This window comes from Fundulus heteroclitus, chromosome 11 (genome assembly GCF_011125445.2).
Source record: "Fundulus heteroclitus isolate FHET01 chromosome 11, MU-UCD_Fhet_4.1, whole genome shotgun sequence".
In the NCBI taxonomy this organism is placed as follows: domain Eukaryota; kingdom Metazoa; phylum Chordata; class Actinopteri; order Cyprinodontiformes; family Fundulidae; genus Fundulus; species Fundulus heteroclitus.
In genome coordinates this window covers 952887-975978 of record NC_046371.1, presented here as the reverse complement: position 1 = coordinate 975978, position 23092 = coordinate 952887, and the positions used below count along the sequence as shown (strand labels likewise).

The 23092-nt window shown below is 44.8% G+C and overlaps 1 protein-coding gene across 2 annotated transcripts in view; it reads right to left on the bottom strand.

The window, feature by feature from the left end:
• Nucleotides 1–22810, bottom strand: part of LOC110367519 — a 33823-nt gene extending 11013 nt beyond the window's left edge. Inside the window, exons 1-4 of one of the 2 annotated variants that reach the window (XM_036142680.1) lie at nucleotides 22614–22810; nucleotides 16124–16346; nucleotides 15707–16084; nucleotides 15295–15500 (exon numbers count right to left, since the gene is read on the bottom strand). In XM_036142680.1, coding sequence (XP_035998573.1) covers nucleotides 15295–15500; nucleotides 15707–16084; nucleotides 16124–16252 — 713 coding nt within the window. In that variant the 5' untranslated portion in view covers nucleotides 16253–16346; nucleotides 22614–22810. Of the gene's footprint in view, nucleotides 1–15294; nucleotides 15501–15706; nucleotides 16347–22613 lie in introns of both variants that reach the window. The other variant, XM_036142679.1, reaches the window with a different exon arrangement.
• Nucleotides 22811–23092: the final 282 nt, after the last annotated feature.

Below are 23092 nucleotides of genomic sequence, written 5' to 3'. Positions count from 1 at the left end.
GCCAGAGCCAAAAAAGGCAAAATACGTTGTAGTTTTTTACCAACAAACTGTGTAAGTTGATCAATGCTGTTGCATGCAGATGTTAGCTAAATGATGACTAGTTAATAAATGTCGATATATCATGTTAGGCTAGTTAACAAGAATACTAAAGTTGTTGTTACCTCTGTAACGAGTAATAAACCCAATTCTCTTTCATTTCTGTACTCAAGGTGGACTCCGCACAGACATTTTACAACCGTGTACGTGGTGTTAGACTATAAACTTCTCTGCAACAAGAAGTCTTTACATCAAACTGTTTTAAATGTGACACCGAGCTCAATATACAGAGCTTCTTCAAGCAGGCGGTCTCCAGGATGCAGCATCAGTCCCTCTGTTCTCACTGACAGGTGGAGCCTGCTGGAATAGAAACGGCTCTAGGTGCTCAGCTAGCTAATCACACATTTTACCGTCTGTTCCACCGCTGGGTGTCATGCGCGTAACAGTGAAAATGAAGGCTAAATTTGTGGAAAATACTGCCAAAGGGAAGTGTCAGGATTCTCTGTGCTGCTCTACTCTAACTCTATTCCGCAGGTGTGTCTGGTTGGCTGAGGAGGCGTGGCCCACACCTGCAGCTCGTTGCAGGCGGCTTCCTCTGGCTTCTTAAGCAGAGCGCTGACAGATGGAAGACGCCAGAGCCTTAACCAGTCGTGGTACGAAGTGGCCTCTGTCCCTACGCTCGGACACCAGCTTGTGAGTTTTTGCTCTTCGTTTTTTGACTAATTTTTGGATCTCTGTTTGCCTCAGATTTTTGTGCTTGGATGCACTCACCCGTCTTGACGTCTCGTTCCGAAGAAACAGACCAGCAGAACCGCCTGCTCAGATTTTGCTCTGGCGCTCCCCTCATACTTCCTGGATGTTACCCAGCGAGGCCTGAGTTCCCCTCTCCCGGTTCCTGCTGGTTCTGCATTCACTCTGGTCAATCCATCTGTCAACCGTTGCCGACGAGGTTCGCTCAGGATCCCTCGCCAGTTACATCAGCCGTCCTCAGCCACCAGCCGCCTAACTCCAGCTGAGTAGAATCATAGAGTATTCCCGACGCTACTTCTTCCCGGTTAGGTCCGCCCAGCTAAATGGTAAGCAGCGCACCTCTAGCTATTCCCCTGGTTCAACTTTCAGAGTTTCTGACTTCCTCTTTCTTACAGACTCGCCAGCCTTGAGGTTCTGACCCAGCCGACTCACCCGTAGTCCCGTCCTTAGATCTGCCTGTTTCTTTAAATAAACATCTTAAAACTGTGCTTTGCCTCCCGATCGTATCTGCATGTGGGCTCGTCACCTGAAAACCATGACAGAAGAAGGCTCTGGCCACCAAAGTCCAGCGGATACGTTCGGGCGGCAGTTAGCCGCACAGCAAGAGCAGATGCAGTCGCTAGGTTTAGCCGTCAATTCAACACAGGAGCAGCTTCATAGATTAGCCGCTCAGTTTAGCCAGCTCATGGAAACAGTTACTTCCGCGATGACGTCGCCTGTCACTCAAAACATTAGCACCCCGCCTCCCGTCGCTCCGAGCACTGATAATCAGTTTTGGGCTCCGCCACTTGAGGGCGCGTCACCTAGTCCGGAGAGATTCTCTGGTGACCATGGGAGTTGCGGAGGTTTCCTTTTCCAGTGTAAACTGGTGTTTAACCGATCCCCCCAGACTTTCGCCTCAGATGAGGTTAAGATATCTTATGTATTACGACTCCTAACAGGTAAGGCACTTAGTTGGGCTGAGGCTCGATTCCCTGATTGTCAGTCATTCGGGGTTACTTTCCAGGAATTCGTTACCGAGTTTAAGACTATTTTTTCGCCCGAGTTAGATTCGGCTCACCAGTCTCGTCATCTCCTCTCGTTAAGACAGCGCGGTCGACGCGTATCTGACTTCTCAGTGGAGTTTCGTACGGTTGCCGCAGCGGCGGATTGGCAACCAAGACCGTTAAAGGCAGTATTTTTTCAGGCTCTTGATGAATCCCTTAAGGATGAATTAGCCCGGGTGGAGGAACCCGGGGATTTTGAGGATTTTGTGGCACTAGCCATCCGGTTGGATACCCGGCTACGTAGTCGGAGCCGAGTTAGACCGAACCAAGTCATGCGATCATCCACCTCTTCCACGCTCACCCATAGGGAACCGCGGTCCGCTCCATCACCTCCCGAACCCATGCAGTTGGGCCAGGTTGGTTTAACCAATAAGGAGCGTCAACAGCGCTTCGCGGGCAACTTATGTCTATACTGTGGAGGGGAAGGTCATTTCCTTAAGGATTGTCCGGTTCGGCCAAAAGATCCAGTCCACCGTTCGTAACGGGGAGAACGGTGGACGTTAATAGTTCTAGCCCCCGAGTAGTTACTAAGGCGCCATCTCTTTCTCGCTTACATTTACCAGTGACGCTAATGTTTGATCAAGATACTTTCGATGTCTCGGCTCTAGTTGATTCCGGTTCGGACTTCAACCTAATTGACCAAACCGTAGTGGATCAGCTTCGTGTGCCGGTCGAACCTTTACCCGAGCCTCTCCGGGTGTCGTCCTTGGATGGGCAGAGTTTAACCTTAATCACCCATCGCACTCGACCTCTAGTAGTGATAGTTTCGGGTAACCACCGGGAACAACTTTCGTTTTTCGTGTTCCCTGTAAAGCGTTCACCCGTTGTTTTGGGTTTAGCCTGGTTAAGTGTCCACAGCCCGCAGTTTAACTGGGCCGAGTCCCGATTAGAATCTTGGTCTCCAGCTTGTCACTCTCGTTGCTTACAGTCCGCTCGCCCTGTATCTGTTACCCCTTCCCCTGAGACAGAATCTGGGGACGTTATTGACCTATCGCTAGTTCCGGAGGAATACCACGATCTTCAGAGAGTATTCAGTAAGACTCAGGCTTGTTCACTTCCCCCACATCGCCCTTACGATTGCGCTATTGACCTTTTGCCTGGGGCTCCACTACCGGTGAGTCGGCTCTACAACATCTCCAGGTCAGAACGTCAAGCGCTCGAGAAGTATATAGGGGAATCTCTAGCTACGGGGTTAATCCGTCCTTCATCCTCCCCATTGGGCGCCGGTTTTTTTTTCGTTGGTAAGAAGGATGGAACCCTTCGACCCTGTATCGATTATCGAGGGCTTAACCAAATAACCGTTAAGAACAAGTACCCGCTCCCTCTATTATCCTCAGCCCTCGAACCAGTCCAGAATGCTAAGATCTTCACTAAACTTGATCTGCGCAACGCTTATCATTTGGTTCGGGTGAGACAGGGGGATGAGTGGAAGACGGCCTTTAAGACCCCGCTAGGTCACTTTGAATACTTAGTCATGCCTTTTGGTTTGTGCAATGCCCCGGCAGTTTTTCAAGCATTAGTGAACGATGTCCTTCGGGATTTTCTGAATGTTTTTGTTTTCGTCTATCTTGACGATATCCTGATTTACTCTCGTGACCTAGAACAACATAAACAACACGTCCGTCTTGTTCTCCAGCGATTATTAGAGAATCGCTTATTTGTTAAGGCCGAGAAGTGTGATTTTCACCAGTCTTCTGTTTCCTTTCTTGGTCTGATTTTAGAGGGCGGACAGGTGAAGTCTGATCCGGAAAAGATAAGGGCAGTGGTGGAATGGCCTGTTCCTGAGTCGCGCAAACAGCTCCAACGCTTTCTTGGTTTCGCTAACTTCTATCGGCGCTTTATCAGGAACTATAGTCAGGTAGCATCTCCTTTACATGCTCTCACTTCCCCCAAAGTACCTTATGTCTGGAGTCCAGAGGCCGAGGAGGCTTTCAGTAAACTTAAGGCCCGTTTTTCCCAGGCTCCCATACTAGTTCACCCCGACCCAGCCAAACAGTTTATCTTAGAGATCGATGCTTCTAATACCGGGGTGGGAGCGGTTTTGTCCCAACAGTCAGAGGTAGACTGTAAGTTGCACCCTTGTGCGTTCTTCTCCCGTCGTTTATCACCGGCAGAGCAGAACTATGATGTAGGTGATCGTGAGCTACTAGCAATTAAACTAGCGTTGGAGGAGTGGCGGCACTGGTTAGAGGGATCCGAGCAGCCCATCATAATATGGACAGATCACAAGAACCTCTCCTATCTGCAGTCAGCCCGTCGACTCAACTCTAGACAGGCCCGTTGGTCTTTGTTTTTCTCTCGATTCAACCTCACCATCACCTACAGACCCGGCTCCAGAAATGTCAAGCCTGATGCACTGTCCCGTCTGTTTACATCTTCTGAACAAGAGAGGGAGCCGGAACCGATTCTTCCTCCCACCTGTACGGTTGGAGCGCTGCATTGGGATCTGGAGGACAGAATCAGACAGGCCCAACTCTTAGACCCGGACCCAGGTACAGGGCCACCTGGGCTTAAGTACGTTCCCCAGTCTGTTCGTCCTGAGGTTCTACGTTGGAGTCATGACACGAAGTTTTCCGCCCATCCGGGCATTTATAGAACCCAGTCCCAGGTCTCCCGGCGGTTCTGGTGGCCTTCATGGACTAAGGATGTTAGAGAATATGTTCTCGCCTGCCCCGTTTGCGCCCAGAATAAGTCTTCTACGCAGCCACCTTCCGGTTTGTTAAATCCTCTTCCCATCCCCAGACGTCCATGGTCCCACATAGCGATTGATTTCGTTACCGGTCTCCCCTTGTCCCAAGGTATGTCAACTATCTTGACGGTAGTTGATCGGTTTTCTAAGTCCTGTCATCTTATTCCCATCCGCAAATTACCCAACGCACTCCAGACAGCCCAGCTTCTTATCAAACATGTGTTCAAACTTCACGGCATCCCTGTTGACATCCTCTCTGACCGGGGTCCTCAGTTTATCTCCCAGGTCTGGCGGCACTTTTGCTCTGCTCTGGGTGCCCGTTATACACTCACCTCTGGATATCATCCTCAGACTAATGGCCAAACGGAACGCATGAACCAGCAATTAGAAACTACTCTCCGCTGCCTGACGTCATCTTCACCCTCTGACTGGAACAAGTTTTTGCCCTGGGTGGAGTATGCCCTCAACTCACACATTACCTCAGCTACTGGACGTTCACCTTTTGAGGTTGCTTTAGGATATCAGCCTCCACTGCTACCTACAGATGAACTCAGGATTCCCTTCACCTCCGTAAACGACTACATTGCTCGCTGCCAGGACATCTGGAGAACAACTATCACTGCCCTCACTCGCACCGCGGAGCGGAGCAAGAGGTTTGCCGACCAGCACCGCCGACCAGCTCCTCAGTATCGCCCCGGTCAGAAGGTTTGGTTGTCCTCCAGAGACGTTTTGTCCAACCCATCCGCTAAGAAGCTTGCTCCCCGGTTCACTGGTCCCTATGAGATAGAGACGGTGATTAACCCGAGCACCGTCCGTTTACGTCTGCCCCCTCACTCCCGAGTACACCCTACTTTTCATGTGTCCCAGATCAAGCCCGTTTTGGACAGCAACTTGTGCCCTCCTTCCGGACCCCCTCCACCCTCCCAGGACAGTCAGAACCCTCGGGTTCTCAGGGTTGTGGATGCCCGTCGGCGAGGTAGGGGTCACCAATACCTCGTCGACTGGGAGGGTTGTAGCTCTGAGGAGCGCTCGTGGGTTTCCGCAGCTACTATATTGAATAAGGACTTGATTTCAGATTTTTGGGCTACTCAGCCCAGCACCTCTTCGTCTGGGCCGCCAGGAGGCGGCCGTTGAGGGGGGGGTAGTGTCAGGATTCTCTGTGCTGCTCTACTCTAACTCTATTCCGCAGGTGTGTCTGGTTGGCTGAGGAGGCGTGGCCCACACCTGCAGCTCGTTGCAGGCGGCTTCCTCTGGCTTCTTAAGCAGAGCGCTGACAGATGGAAGACGCCAGAGCCTTAACCAGTCGTGGTACGAAGTGGCCTCTGTCCCTACGCTCGGACACCAGCTTGTGAGTTTTTGCTCTTCGTTTTTTGACTAATTTTTGGATCTCTGTTTGCCTCAGATTTTTGTGCTTGGATGCACTCACCCGTCTTGACGTCTCGTTCCGAAGAAACAGACCAGCAGAACCGCCTGCTCAGATTTTGCTCTGGCGCTCCCCTCATACTTCCTGGATGTTACCCAGCGAGGCCTGAGTTCCCCTCTCCCGGTTCCTGCTGGTTCTGCATTCACTCTGGTCAATCCATCTGTCAACCGTTGCCGACGAGGTTCGCTCAGGATCCCTCGCCAGTTACATCAGCCGTCCTCAGCCACCAGCCGCCTAACTCCAGCTGAGTAGAATCATAGAGTATTCCCGACGCTACTTCTTCCCGGTTAGGTCCGCCCAGCTAAATGGTAAGCAGTGCACCTCTAGCTATTCCCCTGGTTCAACTTTCAGAGTTTCTGACTTCCTCTTTCTTACAGACTCGCCAGCCTTGAGGTTCTGACCCAGCCGACTCACCCGTAGTCCCGTCCTTAGATCTGCCTGTTTCTTTAACCCTTGTGTGGTGTTCATATTATTGTTACTCAGCCAGTGTTTGTGGGTCTGGTGGACCCGTTGCATTTTCTGCTTTTTAATGCCTCACAATCAAACACTTTTATGTAAAAATACTCAACAGATGTTACTTCATCTCAATTTCAAGTTGTATAAACAAAATATTTGGTTATTTAAAACATAATAAAGCAAATTAATTATAATAAAATCATGATATGAATGGAAACAAATTCACACGTGAAGCAAGGTTTTTCCAAAACTACTGACTTTTAGTTTTTTGAACTCAGAAATTTAACCAATTCAGGTGCACAACACAAGCTAAATGAACACAGAGTAAATCTATCAGTCAAGAACACACATCAGCCCCATGACCTTTAGCCAATGGCCTGTACAACACACAAGGGGCAGAGTTTTACTGTGTGTGTTGCAGACATACTTTTTGCACTTGATGCATCTATATTGTTTTTTTCTGTCCATCTTCCACACTTCACACTGCTTCTTCTTGTTGCCAACCAGATTCTGGTAGTAGGATAGGGCACCTGCATTCTCCGGAATCCTCCTCATTTGGCACATAGGACACCAGGGTTGTGTCACCCATGTATGGAAACTTGGAAGACTTGACTTTTGACCCGAAAACTCCAAGGATAAGAACCCTGAAGTAGGCATGTAAATGGGTTTGGCCCATTTTCTTCCACCTCTCTCCAAAAACAAGAATAGTTTTGTGGATGGAATCTGGGATGAAAAGCTGAAAAGAAGACTTCATGTCCTGTGTGTAAGTGACTGCCACTTGGGTTGGTCCTGGTTGCATCCTTATCACATTGGTAGCCTGCGGGGGGACTCCTTTCTTGGGTGAAACCATTCAATTTCAAAATTTTTGACTTCCATATTTCCTCACTTGCTCCATGCTGACTGTCTTGTTCTTGTTCTTTCTTGTTCTTGGCCCTGTGGCTGGCTGCTGACGGCCTGGTCTGGAGACTTGTCTTCATTTTGGAACTGGCTGATGCTCAATTTTGTCCTGCTTCAGAGTCACTGTCAGACTCTGAATTTTCAGAATTGGGATCCTCAAATTCTGAAACCTCTTTTTTTGAATACTATCCCTCAACATTATCATCAAAAACTTCTCTCTCTTCCAAAATCAATTACAGGGCCCTCTGCGCATAGTATCTTTTGGCCACCTTGATCGGTTGTTATAAGAAACTACACTGGCAAAGCTATATTTATACTCTACTCTATTTGTAGCAGAAAGAGTGTGATAAACTAAAGATTACCACAAAACAGAGAGTCAAATGTGCCCAGACAGTAGGAGGAAAGAGTGTTGTGTACACAGAATGTCAGCTTCCACATCTCAATTAGCCCCGGGTCCAGTGGACCCGGACACCTTATATGTAATACAAATGTGTAGGGGGGGTGTACGGTGTGTAGTCATTAAAATTGTTTTCTGATATATGTTCTTCACAGAAAATGAGCTAAGGCCAGTGAATCTGAGTTTGAAAAATTAATTGATTGTATCATTTTTCGTTCAATAAAAAATGAAAACGGGTCCCACAGACCCGAACACCACATAAGGGTTAAATAAACATCTTAAAACTGTGCTTTGCCTCCCGATCGTATCTGCATGTGGGCTCGTCACCTGAAAACCATGACAGGAAGGAGGTAAATCAAATCAAGTGGATGTCCTTTTATGTGGGTGGGGAAATCAACATAGTGATGAAATCCAGAACTGGAGAGGGGGGGGGGGGCAATAGACTGCAGCCATAACTATCGGATTGGGACCAGGCAATGCAAATACAGAACATTCCATAGAGCAGAAAGCTGGAGTGGAGACTGGCAATTGTGTGAGATTTTAACATTCATGCTGATGAGCCAAAATACAGAAACACAGAAAAGCTGCGCTTCTGGGCAGCGGCTAAGGCTTACAGCTCTACTACAACTTGCGGATATTTTCATAAAATATGCCGCCAAACTCGCTGGAAACCACTCATCCACCCAGCCGATCAGTTCACGATCGCCAGCGCCTACTGGAGTTACGGTCATGTAATGTTTTTGGACTTATAACCACTTCTACGCTCAATTGTTTACGCGGTCTCGGATTACTACAGGTACCAGTCCTGGGGGCCTGCGAGGCAGCGGACTTGACGAACAGCTCACACCGGTGGAGGGCCAAGCGGAAGCGGTGCAGCCAGCCCAAGAAGCGCGGTTGCTGCGGAGGCTTAGCAGCTAAGCTAAAGGCTAACCCTTTCAGACCACCACTACCATCCATTATGCTCTCCAACGTTCGCTCACTGGACAACAAAATAGACCATCTACAACTCGAGCTCTCTGCAAAGAGGGAGTTCAGGGACTGCTGCGCTCTGATCCTGACCGAGACATGGCTCAACTCAACAATCCCAGACCACGCCGTTAGCCTGGAGAGGCTAGCTACATTCCGCGCCGACAGACAGAAAGATCTCACCGGTAAGACACGAGGAGGCGGACTCTGTGTTTACATCAATTACTCCTGGTGTAAAAATGCTAGATTAGTCACAAGCTTTTGCTCTCCGGACATTGAGCTGATGATTATTAGCTGCAGACCTTTTTATCTGCCTAGAGAAATCACTGCTGTTATCATCACTGCGGTTTACGTGCCCCCCAGCGCAGACAAGAAAGAGGCCATGAGAGTTCTCTATCAGACAATCTCCGAGATGCAATCTGCACACACAGAGGGTGTTTTCATCATTGCTGGGGATTTTAACCAGGCAAATATGAAAACTGTTCTCCCTCATTTCTACCAACATGTGGATTTTACAACTCGGGGAGAAAACACTCTAGACTTAGTTTACACAAACATTAAAGGCACATTCAGGGCAGCCCCCCGCCCCACCTGGGCTCTTCAGACCACCTTTCTGTGATGCTAATTCCTGCATACAGGCCCATGCTGATCAGAGCTAAACCTGTAGTGAGGCAGGTGAGGGTGTGGACTGAGGGGGCCATGGAGGCGCTCCAGGACTGTTTTGAGTGCTCTGACTGGAACATGTTCAAAGCTGCTGCAACTTATGAGGACAAGATCAACATTGATGAGTACGCCATGACTGTGTCAGCCTACATCAACAAATGCATTGAGGACGTCAGCACCACCAAGACCATCATCACCCGAGCCAACCAACGACCCTGGATTACTGCGGAGGTCCGTCAAGCGCTAAAAGCAGAACTCAGCCTTCAAGTCTGGTGACAAGGAGGCTCTGAGGACAGCGAGAGCCAACCTGAACCGTGCCATCAGGCTAGCGAAGCGGAACCACAGTCAGAAAATCCAGGAGCTTTTCCATGACGCCAGCAACACCAGGAGCATGTGGAAAGGCATCCGGGCGATCACTGAATACAACACGCCCTCCCCCCCGGTGGGTGAAGTTGATGCTGACTTCCTCAATGGACTAAATAACTTCTTTGGGAGGTTTGAGGCACTAAACAGCACTCCAGCAGTGAAAGCTGTTCCCCATCAGGAAGAGGAGGTCCTCTGCCTTGACACCGCCGACGTGTGGAAGACTCTGAGGAGAGTCAACCCGCGGAAGGCCCCAGGTCCCGACAACATACCTGGGCGGGTGCTCAAGGAGTGTGCAGGTCAGCTGGCTGTGTCCTCACAGACATTTTTAACACCTCGCTGGACCAAGCCACAGTGCCAGCATGCTTCAAGTCTGCCTCCATCATTCCGGTGCCAAAGAAACCTCAAGTCACCTGTTTCAACGACTACCGGCCTGTCGCACTGACTCCCATCATGATGAAGTGCTTTGAAAGGCTGGTAAAGGAACACATCGTCTCCAGTCTCCCCCCAACACTCGACCCGTTCCAGTTTGCCTACCGAAGGAACCGCTCCACTGAGGACGCCATCTCCTCTGCTCTTTGCATGTTTTACATGCAAAAACAAATGACACATCCAAGATGATTTCATCAGGCTAATCCTGATCCGGCTAACTGGGTTCTTCCAACACACCTGTTGTTTATGATTATTATGGCTGGATTGAGTTATCTGAGACAACTGCGCATTCATGCGTTTGTTTAAAAGGGGAAATTTATTGATAGTAGAAACAATGATCAGCAGCGCTGCTATTGGCTGTTAAGCATGAACAAAGAACGCCCACAGTTTTTCTCTCAAGCAGAACACGAGCTTTTAATGGAAGGTTATGCTGAATTTGAGTCATTAATTAAAACGACAGGGAACACCTCAAAGTCTGCTAAAGCCAGAGAGAGGGCTGGCAAAAAGTAGGAGACACATTAATGCATAAATACTGTCCATGGTAGATGTTTCTATCACTTTCTACAGTATGAATTTTTGCGTTTTAATAATATCATATTTCCTTTTTTTTTTTTTTTTTTTTTGGCTTTATTGTGATTTGTGCGGGGAGAATTTCAAATTATGTGGACATTACAATGGGAAAGTAGGAGAGTAAAGGAAGAACAAGAAGAGAAAAAAAGAGAGAGAAGAGGGGAAAGAAAGAAGAGATAAAAGGGAAAGAATGATAAAACGTCTTCTGTCTGCTTCATCACCTGGAAAGAGAGATATAAAAAGAACAGCACAACTAACGGACATAGTGTAACTTTGTTCTTTTATATCAGAGCCTCCACGGGACCCACTAGAACATGGGGACAATAAAAGTGAAATACAAGAACATTCTACAAAATGGTAGCCTTTAATTATTATACTTTATTTTAAAAAGGCACTTGTTATGTCAAGAGATCCAAATTTCGGCGTCATTCCTTAGACACTGGAAGTAAAGAAGACGTGCAAATTGGGAATTTTAACAAAAAAATTCTTTATCTATAAAAAATGAAGTTCTTCCTTTTCCAAGTCATCCACAGTTTACACGGTAAAACTGTGTTGCTCCGTGTCTAGATAATCCATCCATAGTTTTTTCTAATACAATATACGGCTCGACAGGAAGCAAGCCTTTCAAAGTAAAACTAAACTTCACAATAAAATGGCCTGAACAAATCTTCTTACTGAATATCATAAAAATAAAAAGCAAACCATCACACAAATAACTTAAAGGGAAAGTCCGGTCAACAAGGAAAAATCAGGGTACCATTAGCTATAACTAAAACTAATACGTTTGTGGTTATTTAATGAACTTATCTTTAATCAATAAGAAAATAAAAACATAAATTGTCGTCTGGATCACTGTGTATGGGGGCGGCCATTACTGCCCATATTTGGGCAGTAAGGGCCGTCTGACATCGCATCCTGCGACGTGGAAAAGCGGAAGCGGCGACAGCATTTCTCCGCTCTTTCTAAGCAAAGTCAATAGGAGCAGTTCTACACAGCTGCAATCATCAACAATTATTTCAGATTTCCAGAGGACCTCACCACTGACATTCGCAAGAGCTATTGTTGAAGCAACAATGCCCACGTGCATGGCCGTTGGATGTTCCAACACAACTGGTAAAAGTAGAAAAAAACATTTACCATCGTCCATCGCTTTTTTCAACTTCCCGATTCATGAGCCACCGGGCTCGTTGCTGGATTGCCAACTTTAAGAGAGCGGATTTGCCATCTAACTTCTGGCCAGAGAAAAAACACGTCATATGCAGTGACCATTTTGAAGAAGAATGTTTTGAACATGACATGAGAGCGAGGATTTTCGGTAAGTTATGTTTTAATTTAGAATTTTTAATTTAGTATTTGCGGGATGATTACCGACCAGAGGGGCGGAGGGATACCACATGTGATGTGGTATCCCTCCGCCCTTCTGGTCGGTACGCATATGGGCGTTCCAGCAGCTGGAACACTTTTATATTTTAATATTTATACAATAATGACCACCTGCCCTATTTACTAGGGGGCAAATATAACTCAAGTCACTTCAGCGCGATCTCTCCTCCGCTGCAGCTCCGGTAAAGTCGTGCTGCAGCGGAGCGCGCGCGCACATACACACACATGCGCGCGTATATATATCTCTTGGGGGACCCGGCTGAGTTTGCACTGGAAATAAATCCGGTTTCTGTCAAGAAAGTCTTGTAAAACAATCCATATCGCTATCAAATGATGATAGCTCCACGGAACTCCCATCACTGTCACTAAGTACTTCATCACTCTCTGCTTCGTACAGAACACCAGTCGTCGCCATCTTGGAAAATAGTGCGTAGTGACAAACAGAGCGTTGGGACTTGCTCAACTGCGGGTCCGCCGAGTGACGTCACAAAATGGGAGGTGACAGTACTATTCTTGACCAAGATGGATTCCTCCACATAAACATGATTAAATGAAAATTATTCTTAATTTAAAAAAAACGTATAATTTATTTCACAGTATGTAGTAGTTTTATATTTAAAGTACTTTCAGCAGTTTGAATTCTGATTTTGACCGGACTTCTCCTTTAAATATTTTCTATTTATGGCTCTAACACCATTTTTCCTCTTTAAAAGCCACTGTTAAATGATGTGTGTGTCTGTTTATAACAGCCACCAAGAAAATCTCTCTACAATTACACTGTCGCGCTGCGCTAAAGGGTCCTGTCTATTGCACAATACGCGATTAATTCGAAAAACTCTAAAATTACTAAAATTACTTGCACCTTCCGCAACAGGTTGCTGTCGTAAAAATGGACATGGATATGGCAGACTTCCCATCTCCTCCGCTTATAAAGCTGCGATCTAATACTGGTTACATGGAATAAGCCTGTTAGAGAGCAGGTTTAAGCTGCCGCACATGTTGCTATGACAACAAGTGCAGGATGAGTTTAGAAGAACCAAACGATCCTAGATCATGCCAAATCGTTAACAATCAAATCCAGCTAACTGAGTTAGCGACGTACGAAGAACGGACCCCTGGACTCTGTATCACATGTGTCCTGCATTGTTTACATCTCAATTGCTGTACTGTGAAATCACTGTGCACTTTATCCTGGAAACTGTCCTGCAAAGTTACTTTATATCCTGCAAAGTTACTTTATTCTAAAATCCACTGCAATTCTCTGAAATTCTCAAGCTGTATGCAAACGAAATTTTGTTCTGTACGCACTCTGTGCATACAAAATGACAATAAAGTTTGTCTAAGTCTAAGTCTAAGTCTGTGTGATAAATATAATAACTTTGGTTTAAATCAACATATCAAACAAGCAACACACATCAAGGACACGCTCTGGACTTGATTATCAGCAGTGTGTGAATATTTACAACGTCTCTAACTGATGTCACCCTGTTGGATCATTTCTCTGTTATCTTTGAAAGTACAATCTCCATCGACTCACTTAGTAAAACAGATATGGTAACCAAATGTTCTTTTACAGACAACACAGCTGAAACCTTTAATCAAATCTACTCCTCCACCTTATTTCTATGTTGTAACACAATAGATGAGTTAGGAGATCATTTCCATTCTAAGAGTTCAGACATTATCGACTCCATCGCTCCCATTAAAGTGAAGGTTGTCTCTGGGAGGAAGAAATCTCCATGGAGAAATGCCCCATTAGTGAGATGTGAGACAAAACTTTGTCGCAGGGCTGAACGTAAATGCAGTAAAACTCGACTTGACGTTTATTTTGAAATCCACAGAGAGAGGCTGCAAAGCTATCACCCATCACTAAAACATGCAGGAGGAATGTTCTTTGTGGAAATCAATCAGCTTTATTCACCACAGTTGAACGACTCACAAACCCTCCTGTTATTGTTCCACCTGAGCTTCTCTCTATGTGCTGCAGATAATCTGGACTTGACTGTTGGGGCAGCAGCATCAGAGCAACTAAAGCAGCTCAGCAACCTGATACAGAAGGCTGGTTCTGATCTGGGAACCACTTTGGAACCTCTGGAGACGACGATGCAAAGCAAGATTCTTTATAAAACCAAGATAATTATGGACAACCCGAACCATCCTCTTCATGAGACTGTCTCAGGGAAACAGTCTTCAGTCTGAGGATTCTTCAAATTATACTGTGCAGCTAAAACTTTCACCCAATCAGCTCAGAAAGCTCTACAAAACGTCTCTTCTTTCCCTAAACGGATTCCATAGAAGCACTCCCAGATTGATGATGTGCAGAACAGAACATTATCAGTCAGGCTGGCCAGGTTAGGCAAGGTAAACTTATTTTTACATTTCAGTACAAGGACAACGCAAAGTGTTTTACATGACTAAACAGGAAAATAAAAACAGAATAAAAGAAAGCAGGAATAGAAGGTTGCCAGTTCTAAACTCAGTCTGTCACTCTGGGTCCCCGAGCGTCCTGAGGGACGGGTTAAACGTAGAGACATGTCTCCCCTCTGTGGGATTATAAACTGAAATATTTATCAGCATTATTCATTTATCTCACGAAAGAAGACATTTAGAATTATGTTTCTGTTAAAAAGATGCATTAAGTCCTGAAATAATACCTGATTTAATATTCTTATTTAAAAACAACCATATTTGTTTCTATTGTATCCCCTATAATCACTGCCTTACAGAATGATTTCCAGACTGGGAGATAAATTGTGTGTGTTATTGAATGCAGTTTGTAGATGAGGAAATAATCCATCCGAGTGGCGGTCTTTGACAACAAGTGAGATGAACAGCTAATTATAGAGAGTGACTATATGGCAGAAATTAACTAGTAGCCGTAGGTGATTCTGTGCCAAAGAAAATTGGTAAAAACTGTATGACCTGTGACCTCTCGTCACCCAAACCCTTTCTGCCCTCTGACCTATATAGATTTACCATCTACCACCAGTGGTAGAGCAAAATATTGGTCAGTGTGTCAACCTAAACTAAACAAACAAACCACATAAACTAGAAACAAACTATCCCCAAAATAACTATAAATGGCTCCTACAGGTTTTATTTATTGATTTGATGAATGAATAGTTTCTTCATTAGTGGATAGAAGGGCTGGAAGATGCAGTAAAACATTAATTATGATGTATTTCATAAACTGATGGACCTTGGTGTTTCTGTTAGTTCTTACTTGTGAGTCTCACACATGGCCTCCGCCCTCCAGATAAAACGTCCGTCTCTGTAAACACAGATGGCTTCTGCGTCGTCCTTCAGTAAAGGATACTTTGAAAACTTCCAATTGAACTCTGGACTGTGGACCAGAACAACGTACATCATTTCCTGTTTGTACAGAACCGTCTCGTAGACCCGCATGACGGGCTCAGCTCCAGAGCAAAACTGAGAAAAGGAGACAGATTTTATGAAAACATTTATTGACTTGGGTTTTTATTTGTAGCAACAACTAACAGTGACAGACGATGGTAGATGGAGGACAGGAAATAGAACCAAGGCTCTGCAGGCAGAAGTGGCAGAAAAACAGCAGAGGGAATGGGCTGGAGGTCCTGTTGTTAAAGCGAGATGTGTGACCCATGGAGGGTTCTCACCTGGTCTCTGTAGGCCGTCAGCACCTCCTCCAGGGGGAAGGTGAAGCGGAACGAGCCCAGCCGGGACGTCTCCAGGAAGGCTGGAGAGGTGGCAAACCTCCACAGGAAGCTCTGCTGCTCAGCAGCTTCCACCTCAGTACCTGGGAACGTCTTCTCCAGGAGCCTCAGCTCAGCGTCCTTCATCTCCTCTGGTCCCACAGCCAGACTCCACCATATAAAGGATTCTTCATTTTTGCTTTCTTTTGAATCTTTTGAATCTTTTGAATCTTTCGAAGGAGCCTTGAAGCCTCCATCCTTCCTGATCCCTTCTAATCCCAATCCCGTAGTGTCATGTTTCAGATGACTCACCTGGAACTCAGGTTTAGGGTATTCTGGGATGTATACTATGGACTTGTGGTCTCGAGCTTCTTTTGGGATGTTTTCTTTCCAGAGGTAACTGCTTCCCAACCTAAAAGCTTCAGCTTCTACTTTCAGATCTTTCAGTTTCAGGTGTTGGCCTGAAACATAGTATTCATTGAATCCTCTCCTGTTCGTTCGTGTCTGCATGGTTCGGTCCAGCACGGAGCAGCAGGTTCTGTCAGTAATTCTGGGCGGGTTCTCTTCGCTCTGACAACCTCAGAACAGACGAGTCCGCTCTTACCTGCAAACACAGCAAAGCCATCAGAGTAAGATTGATGTTGTTGGTAAACAGTAAAAACTTTTATTTATTGCATCTTTCTGGTATTATCTTCTTTTTTTACCGGCTCGAGTCAACATTTCTTTATTTTGTTTGTCGTCATTAGTTCCGGTTTTAATCACATGGAATGCCTGGTCTGCGTGAAAGTGGCGCCATATTTAGCGACCAGGAGAACAGGGGCGCCACCTGCTGGATAGATCCATTATTACGCCCCTATGTGCCTGAACGTGTGTTTTTTATTTTATTTTTATTTTTTACACTTCTAATGATCCAAGACCTGATCAGAACATAGCTATGAGGTACTCAGCTGTTTTTTAAAGTGAACAAATCCACCAGATAAATTGGTCAAACAACGAATTAAAATGAAGTTTAAGTTGTGCAACAACAATGACATTTATTTATTTATTTAGACATTGAAGTAGCAGTGAGCTGTCTGGTTCATCAACACCACAGTTTTGTGGTAATTTCCAGATGTGTCACCAAAATATCAGCTTTATGTTATTAGATTATCGCATGTCTGTCTGCTGAAACGAAAAATCACCTTCCTGAGTCCATCACAGTCTTTTTTCTTTTTCTTTTTGGTAGCGAGACCCGCATGAATGGATCAAATGAACACTGAATAAAGTTACAGCCAAAATTATCAGATCTAATGAGATTTTATTTCAACCAAGAACCATATTAGATATTAACGATATTAAGAAAACAAGATGTCACTTTTAAAAAATAGATTAATATGTCTCCTGACATATGAGGAGTTTAATTTTTTTTATTTCTATTTCTTTTTCTTTTTATTAGAATATGATGTTTTTAAAAATATTTAGACTTCACCATACTGGACGTTAAAAGTTTTGTTGATTTCAAGCACTCCTACGACGCGGGGGATACAAATTCTGGCGGGGGTAACTCGTTTAGCGCTTGGAGCGAGATCCAAAGCGTGAGGCAACCTGAGAGACAGGAGACAAGGATTAACGTTTGGAGCGAGAGAACAGTCATAAGACAGTGGCTAGCTGAGGCGTACCACACTAGGTTAACACTCTGACCCCCTCCAGCTGTCAGACCACCACTTAAATGCTCCCAAACCACGGTGCTGAAGAAGCCGCAGGTATGCGCCATGCCCAGCTGCCAAACTACAGTCACCTGCGGAGAAGGCAGGATTGGTGTCGTGGTACGACACCCCTGTGCTCTAGATGCCCCAAGTCAAGTTTCCTTGCTCTCACCGCTCCGGATCCTATTCCAGAGCACTCCCTCATACCCAAGGCGTCCCTAGTCAAGTCTCTCTCTCTGCTCGGATCCCACTCTACGGCTCCCTTGGTGTTACCAAGCCGGGCTGAGGACCTCACCGGATCTCCCCTGGTTCCTCCAGCTGACTACGGACCTCTGCTCCCACCATCCACGCTGCTCAGACCCCGCTTCAACTCCACCTGCCCGCCCACCAGCTGCTCAGTCACTTGCTGCCTTCACTGGGAGTCACCCGCTGAGCCCGTCTCTCCACTCCACGTTTCCGTGCTCGGCGGTAAGCTCCCCTCTCACTCTCGCACCTTCCGTTCACTGAGTGCTGTCTTACCCTCTACCTTTCATCCGCAGATCGACGGAGCCCCGGTCTCGCGTCTCTCAGTGGGGCTACTTCGTCGTGGTTTATCCACACATTCACCCCTGTACAAACTGTGTGCCAACATAAACACCTTGTGTGATCTGCATGTGGGCCAAATACATCCATCCATGACAGTAAAAATCTTTTAGTTTTAAGTAAAGCTAAGGATGTGTTGAATTATGAGTTAAGATAATTTTGTATTGTTCTTTTAGTTTGACATATTTTCTTTATTGTTTAGAAGTATGAGGTAATTCATATACCACCAACCTAATGCCATTGATTGTGTTACAAAAAAGAGCTATGAGGACCATAAATAGAGCTGCCCAAGAGAACACACCACTGAACCGTTTTTCAAGTCTGGACTTGAAATAAAATTAAGGATTTAGTTAAATTCCTAACACTTATTTATGCATAAGGCAAAACATTATAAGTTACCACCTGCCATCCAGGGTCTGTTTACTCTGAATGAGGATCGCAGCAGAAGACGATTGGGTTTTAAACATCCATCTGCCAGAACCACTCTTCAACAAATTACTATTTCTGCTGCTGGAGTAAAACAGTGGAACTTACAAGAACATGACCTTAAAGACTGTTCAAGCATTTCTCTATTTCAATTTATGTACAAAAGAAGTATGTGAATGAATGAAATGGAATGTAAAAGTATCTGGAATGTATAATTATATTTGTCAAACCCATTCTCCGTTTATTATGAACTGAGAAGGTTGTAGGATTCACAGGATGGTATGAAATGCTTTTGTATATAACTGCGACCTTGTGTTGTGCAATAATTTAAATGCATTACCATGAAAAGAACAAATAAAATTAATGAAAAAATGTATATATATATATATATATATATATATATATATATATATATATATATATATATATATGACACAGGACATCACCTCATGTCCTGGTAAGTGATCTGCTTCAGATCCCATTTATCCCAAGATGCATGCTGCTGAATCATCATGTTTAAATGTTCTTCCCTCCAGAACATGGGTTGAAGTTCTCCATCGGCGCGACAGATTTCCATCAATTGGAAAATGAGAGCAAAAAATAGATCCACTTGGTTCCGTTTAGACGCTTTATTTAAGGTTTTAAACTCAAGCAACGCTAAGCCAATTAAGACTGGCAGAGCTGGGACAATAGCCAATCAGAAAGAGACTAGAGCAAAACGGATGTCTGCCAGTCTGAGGTGTTCAATCATTTTAACTTTTGGAAAACACACACACACACACACACACACACACAGACATATATGTATGTGAACCACCGTGCTGGTTCTGATGGACCTCAGTGCAGCATTTGATACTGTCGATCACTCCATCCTGTTAGAACGTCTGGAGAACTGGGTCGGCCTCTCTGCTACAGCTCTCCACTGGTTTAAATCCTACTTAAAGGATTTTTTAGTGTCAGCAGGTAACTTTACATCAGAGACGACATAAATCACATGTGGGGTTCTCCAAGGTTCCATCCTGGGTTCCTCCTGTTCTAGATCTACATGCTCCTCTAGCTCAGATCATAAACATCATCAGCTACCATCACTATGCAGACGACACACAGCTCTACATCACCATGTCACCAGGTGACTATGAACCAGTTCAGCCTCTGAGGAAATAGAAGAAATCAATGCAGGAGGAGACTAAATGTTCTTTAACTGAATAAAAACTAAACTGAAGGAATAATTTCTGGACCAATAGAGGAGAGATCCAGAGTTAGCTCACAGCTGCAGCTGCTTCAGCTAGGAACCACTGATCAGGCCTGAAACCTGGGAGTAGTGATGGACTCAGACCTGAACCTCCATCTGAAGACAAAGTGGACCTTCTAGAACCTGGAGAACATTTCCAGGATTAAAGGACTGATGTCTCAGCAGGATCTGGAGAAACTAATCCATGTTTATCTTTAGTAGAACTGATCATAGAGAACATGGACCCGGTTCTGAAGTCCTTCCACTGAGACTAAGAACGTAGAGAACATGGACCCGGTTCTGAAGTCCTCACTAAGACTAAGAACGTAGAGAACATGGACCCGGTTCTGAAGTCCTCACTAAGACTAAGAACGTAGAGAACATGGACCCGGTTCTGAAGTCCTCACTAAGACTAAGAACGTAGAGAACATGGACCCGGTTCTGAAGTCCTCACTAAGACTAAGAACGTAGAGAACATGGACCCGGTTCTGAAGTCCTCACTAAGACTAAGAACGTAGAGAACATGGACCCGGTTCTGAAATCCTCACTAAGACTAAGAACGTAGAGAACATGGACCCGGTTCTGAAGTCCTCACTAAGACTAAGAACGTAGAGAACATGGACCCGGTTCTGAAGTCCTCACTAAGACTAAGAACGTAGAGAACATGGACCCAGTTCAGAAGTCCTTCCACTAAGACTAAGAACGTAGAGAACATGGACCCGGTTCTGAAGTCCTCACTAAGACTAAGAACGTAGAGAACATGGACCCAGTTCTAAAATCCCTTCCATGGCTCCCTGTATCTCAGAGAATAGACTTTAAAATCCTTCTGTTAGTCTATAAATCCCTGAATTAGCACCTAAATACATCACAGACTTGTTATCAGGGCATCAACCCTCCAGACCACTCAGGTCTTCTGGCTCCAGCCTGCTCTGCAGAACCAGAACCAGAACCAGACATTGAGAAGCAGCATTTAGTTCCTATGCTCCACTGATCTGGAACAAACTCCCAGAAAACTGTAAAGGTGCTGAAAGCCTGAGTTCCTTTAGATCAAGATTAAAAACACATTCGTTTAGGATTTTAACTGTTCTGGTTAAACTGTTCTACTGAAACAGCATTAGTTAAACTTTTTAGTCCAACTGTTTATTGATATTCTTTTTTTGTTTCCACATTTTATTCCTACTTGCTTTTATTCTGTTTAATTTTCCTGTATTTTAATCATGTAAAGCACTTTGCATTGTCTCTGTACTGAATTGTGCTATACAAATAAATTTGCCTTGCAAAAGTGATTAACAATCTCAGTAGAGTTCTTTCTTAGTAAGATAAAGTTTAAATAAAAATAAATTATGTTAAAACGTTTTATTTTCCCTTCTGCTGTTGTTCTATGTTAGCCTTTAAAGCTAATTTGACATCAATCCAATTAAACATTTAAATTCACACTGCATTGTTTTATTAGTTTTCCTTATTCTTTTCCCCTTTTTTACTCAGTAGTTGAAGGTTTCTGGCTTTAAGAGTCTGTTGACTAAAGTAATTTAACCGTTTCAATTTTTTTGTTAATAAACTCTTGCATTTTAGAAAGAAGTGGTGTTTATCTATTAACTGCAACCATAACAGTAGAAACTTCACAGCAATCAGCTCCTTAGAGAAGCAGGTAGCCTCAGTCCCAACGCTGCTGCAGCCCCAGGCAGACAGGTACAGCGCTGGGTCTGCATCGGACCTCGGGGAAAGTCGCAGAACAACAAACAGGTAACCCAGCACCACAGCAACATCGCCCAGGAACACTGAGCCTGGGCCAACTGGGCTCAGCTACGAAACTCTTAAACAGGAACTGGTAACTGTATGTTGGTGAAGATTCTCAGTCTTTCAGGTCATGATCAATCCAAAAAAGGGTTAAAGGCATACTATGCAACATTTTTCAGTTAATGAATGTGTTCCATACCATTTTTAATGATTAAATGAGTCATTTCAGGTCAAACAAAGGTTTTCTCGGCCGCCCTGGTGGTCTGTGGGGGAAATACCGTACTTGCTATTGCAGGAGCCCTCGGCCCGCACCCACAGGCTCAGAAGTCTGGTGCAAGACCGCGAGAGTCGGTCTTGCTTTACGGCGAGAACTCCATGTGTTTTTGCCCTGCCATTCACTATATGCACGCGCGAAAGCAACAACAAAGAACCGCGTGTTAACGTCAAATAAACATGCAAGCATATTGAGTTTTATTATTATTATTATTTTTTATTATTTTTTTTATGTTGGCGAGAGGCGGCCGCCACGGTAGCGTCTCGCCAACATAAAAATAAAAAAAAAAAAATAATAATAATAAAACCAAGATAGCGCTGCGGGAAGCTTGATGTTCATACCTTCACTGTGTTAGTCATTGTTTGTACTCCCGTTTTTTTCCACTTTTCGTTGCGTTCGCCTGTCTGCTAAGCTCAAAACAACCGCGCCTGGCTTGACGGAGAAACCAGAACAGCTGAGCATCTTTATGACAGTGCACTTTTACTTTCGCCCTCTGGGGGAAGCCTCGCTGGAAAATCAACCCCGGTTGCATAGTATACCTTTAAAAAAATAAAATGACTGGACTTTATTGTAAAGCTGAAAGCGAAACATCTTCGGCTTCAGAATAGAAGTCCAGTTGTTTTATTTTTAACCCTTTTTTTAAATGCTGACTTCATAACAGCTGAATATCAAACGTCAAACAATAAAACCTTTATTTGCTTCCACAGCCCCTAAAGACTTTAGATTAACAAAGTTCTAAACAACGAATCTCTTTAACCCAGAATATTTTTCACAAACCTGTTATAAACTGCTGTTTTTATTCCAGTTCTAATGAAACCATCAGACCCAACACCAGCAAGGAGAGAAATAGACAAAGAAGAAAACAAATGAGTAATATAAATGCTAAGTTTGTGAAAATGAGGTCAGAGTCCCACCAGGATCCCTCAGGTTACTTACGTCTAGATCAACGGTGAAAGGATGATGCTGATGGCTGGTCTGGATTAGGCTGGTCAGGATCTGATGTTCTGGTGGAGATGCCTCCTGGCTCCCTAACGGGTCCTTATAAACTGTTCCATCCAGTCCCTCCTCCTCTTCAGTTTCATTTCCCGAAAAACTAAACTTTTTTGTGCAGCCGTCAGAACTGGTTTTGTAAGGAACTGTATGTTCCTTACAAAACTGAGATTTACAGAAATCTCAGTATATAGGTGTGTCTCTCTGTGACTGGTGGACCCAGAAGACAGATGAATGTGGACTGGTTAGCTATTCAGAAAATACCCGTCCTCCAGCGTCTGCTCATTCCAACCAGCCGCACCTTTACCTGTACACCTGCTGTACATCTTTGTACATCTTTTACATCCACACCCTAATATAAACAGGATTCTGTGCTGTGGGGTTACAGGGAGTACAGATAAAGATGATGGAGGATTACTGAGGGT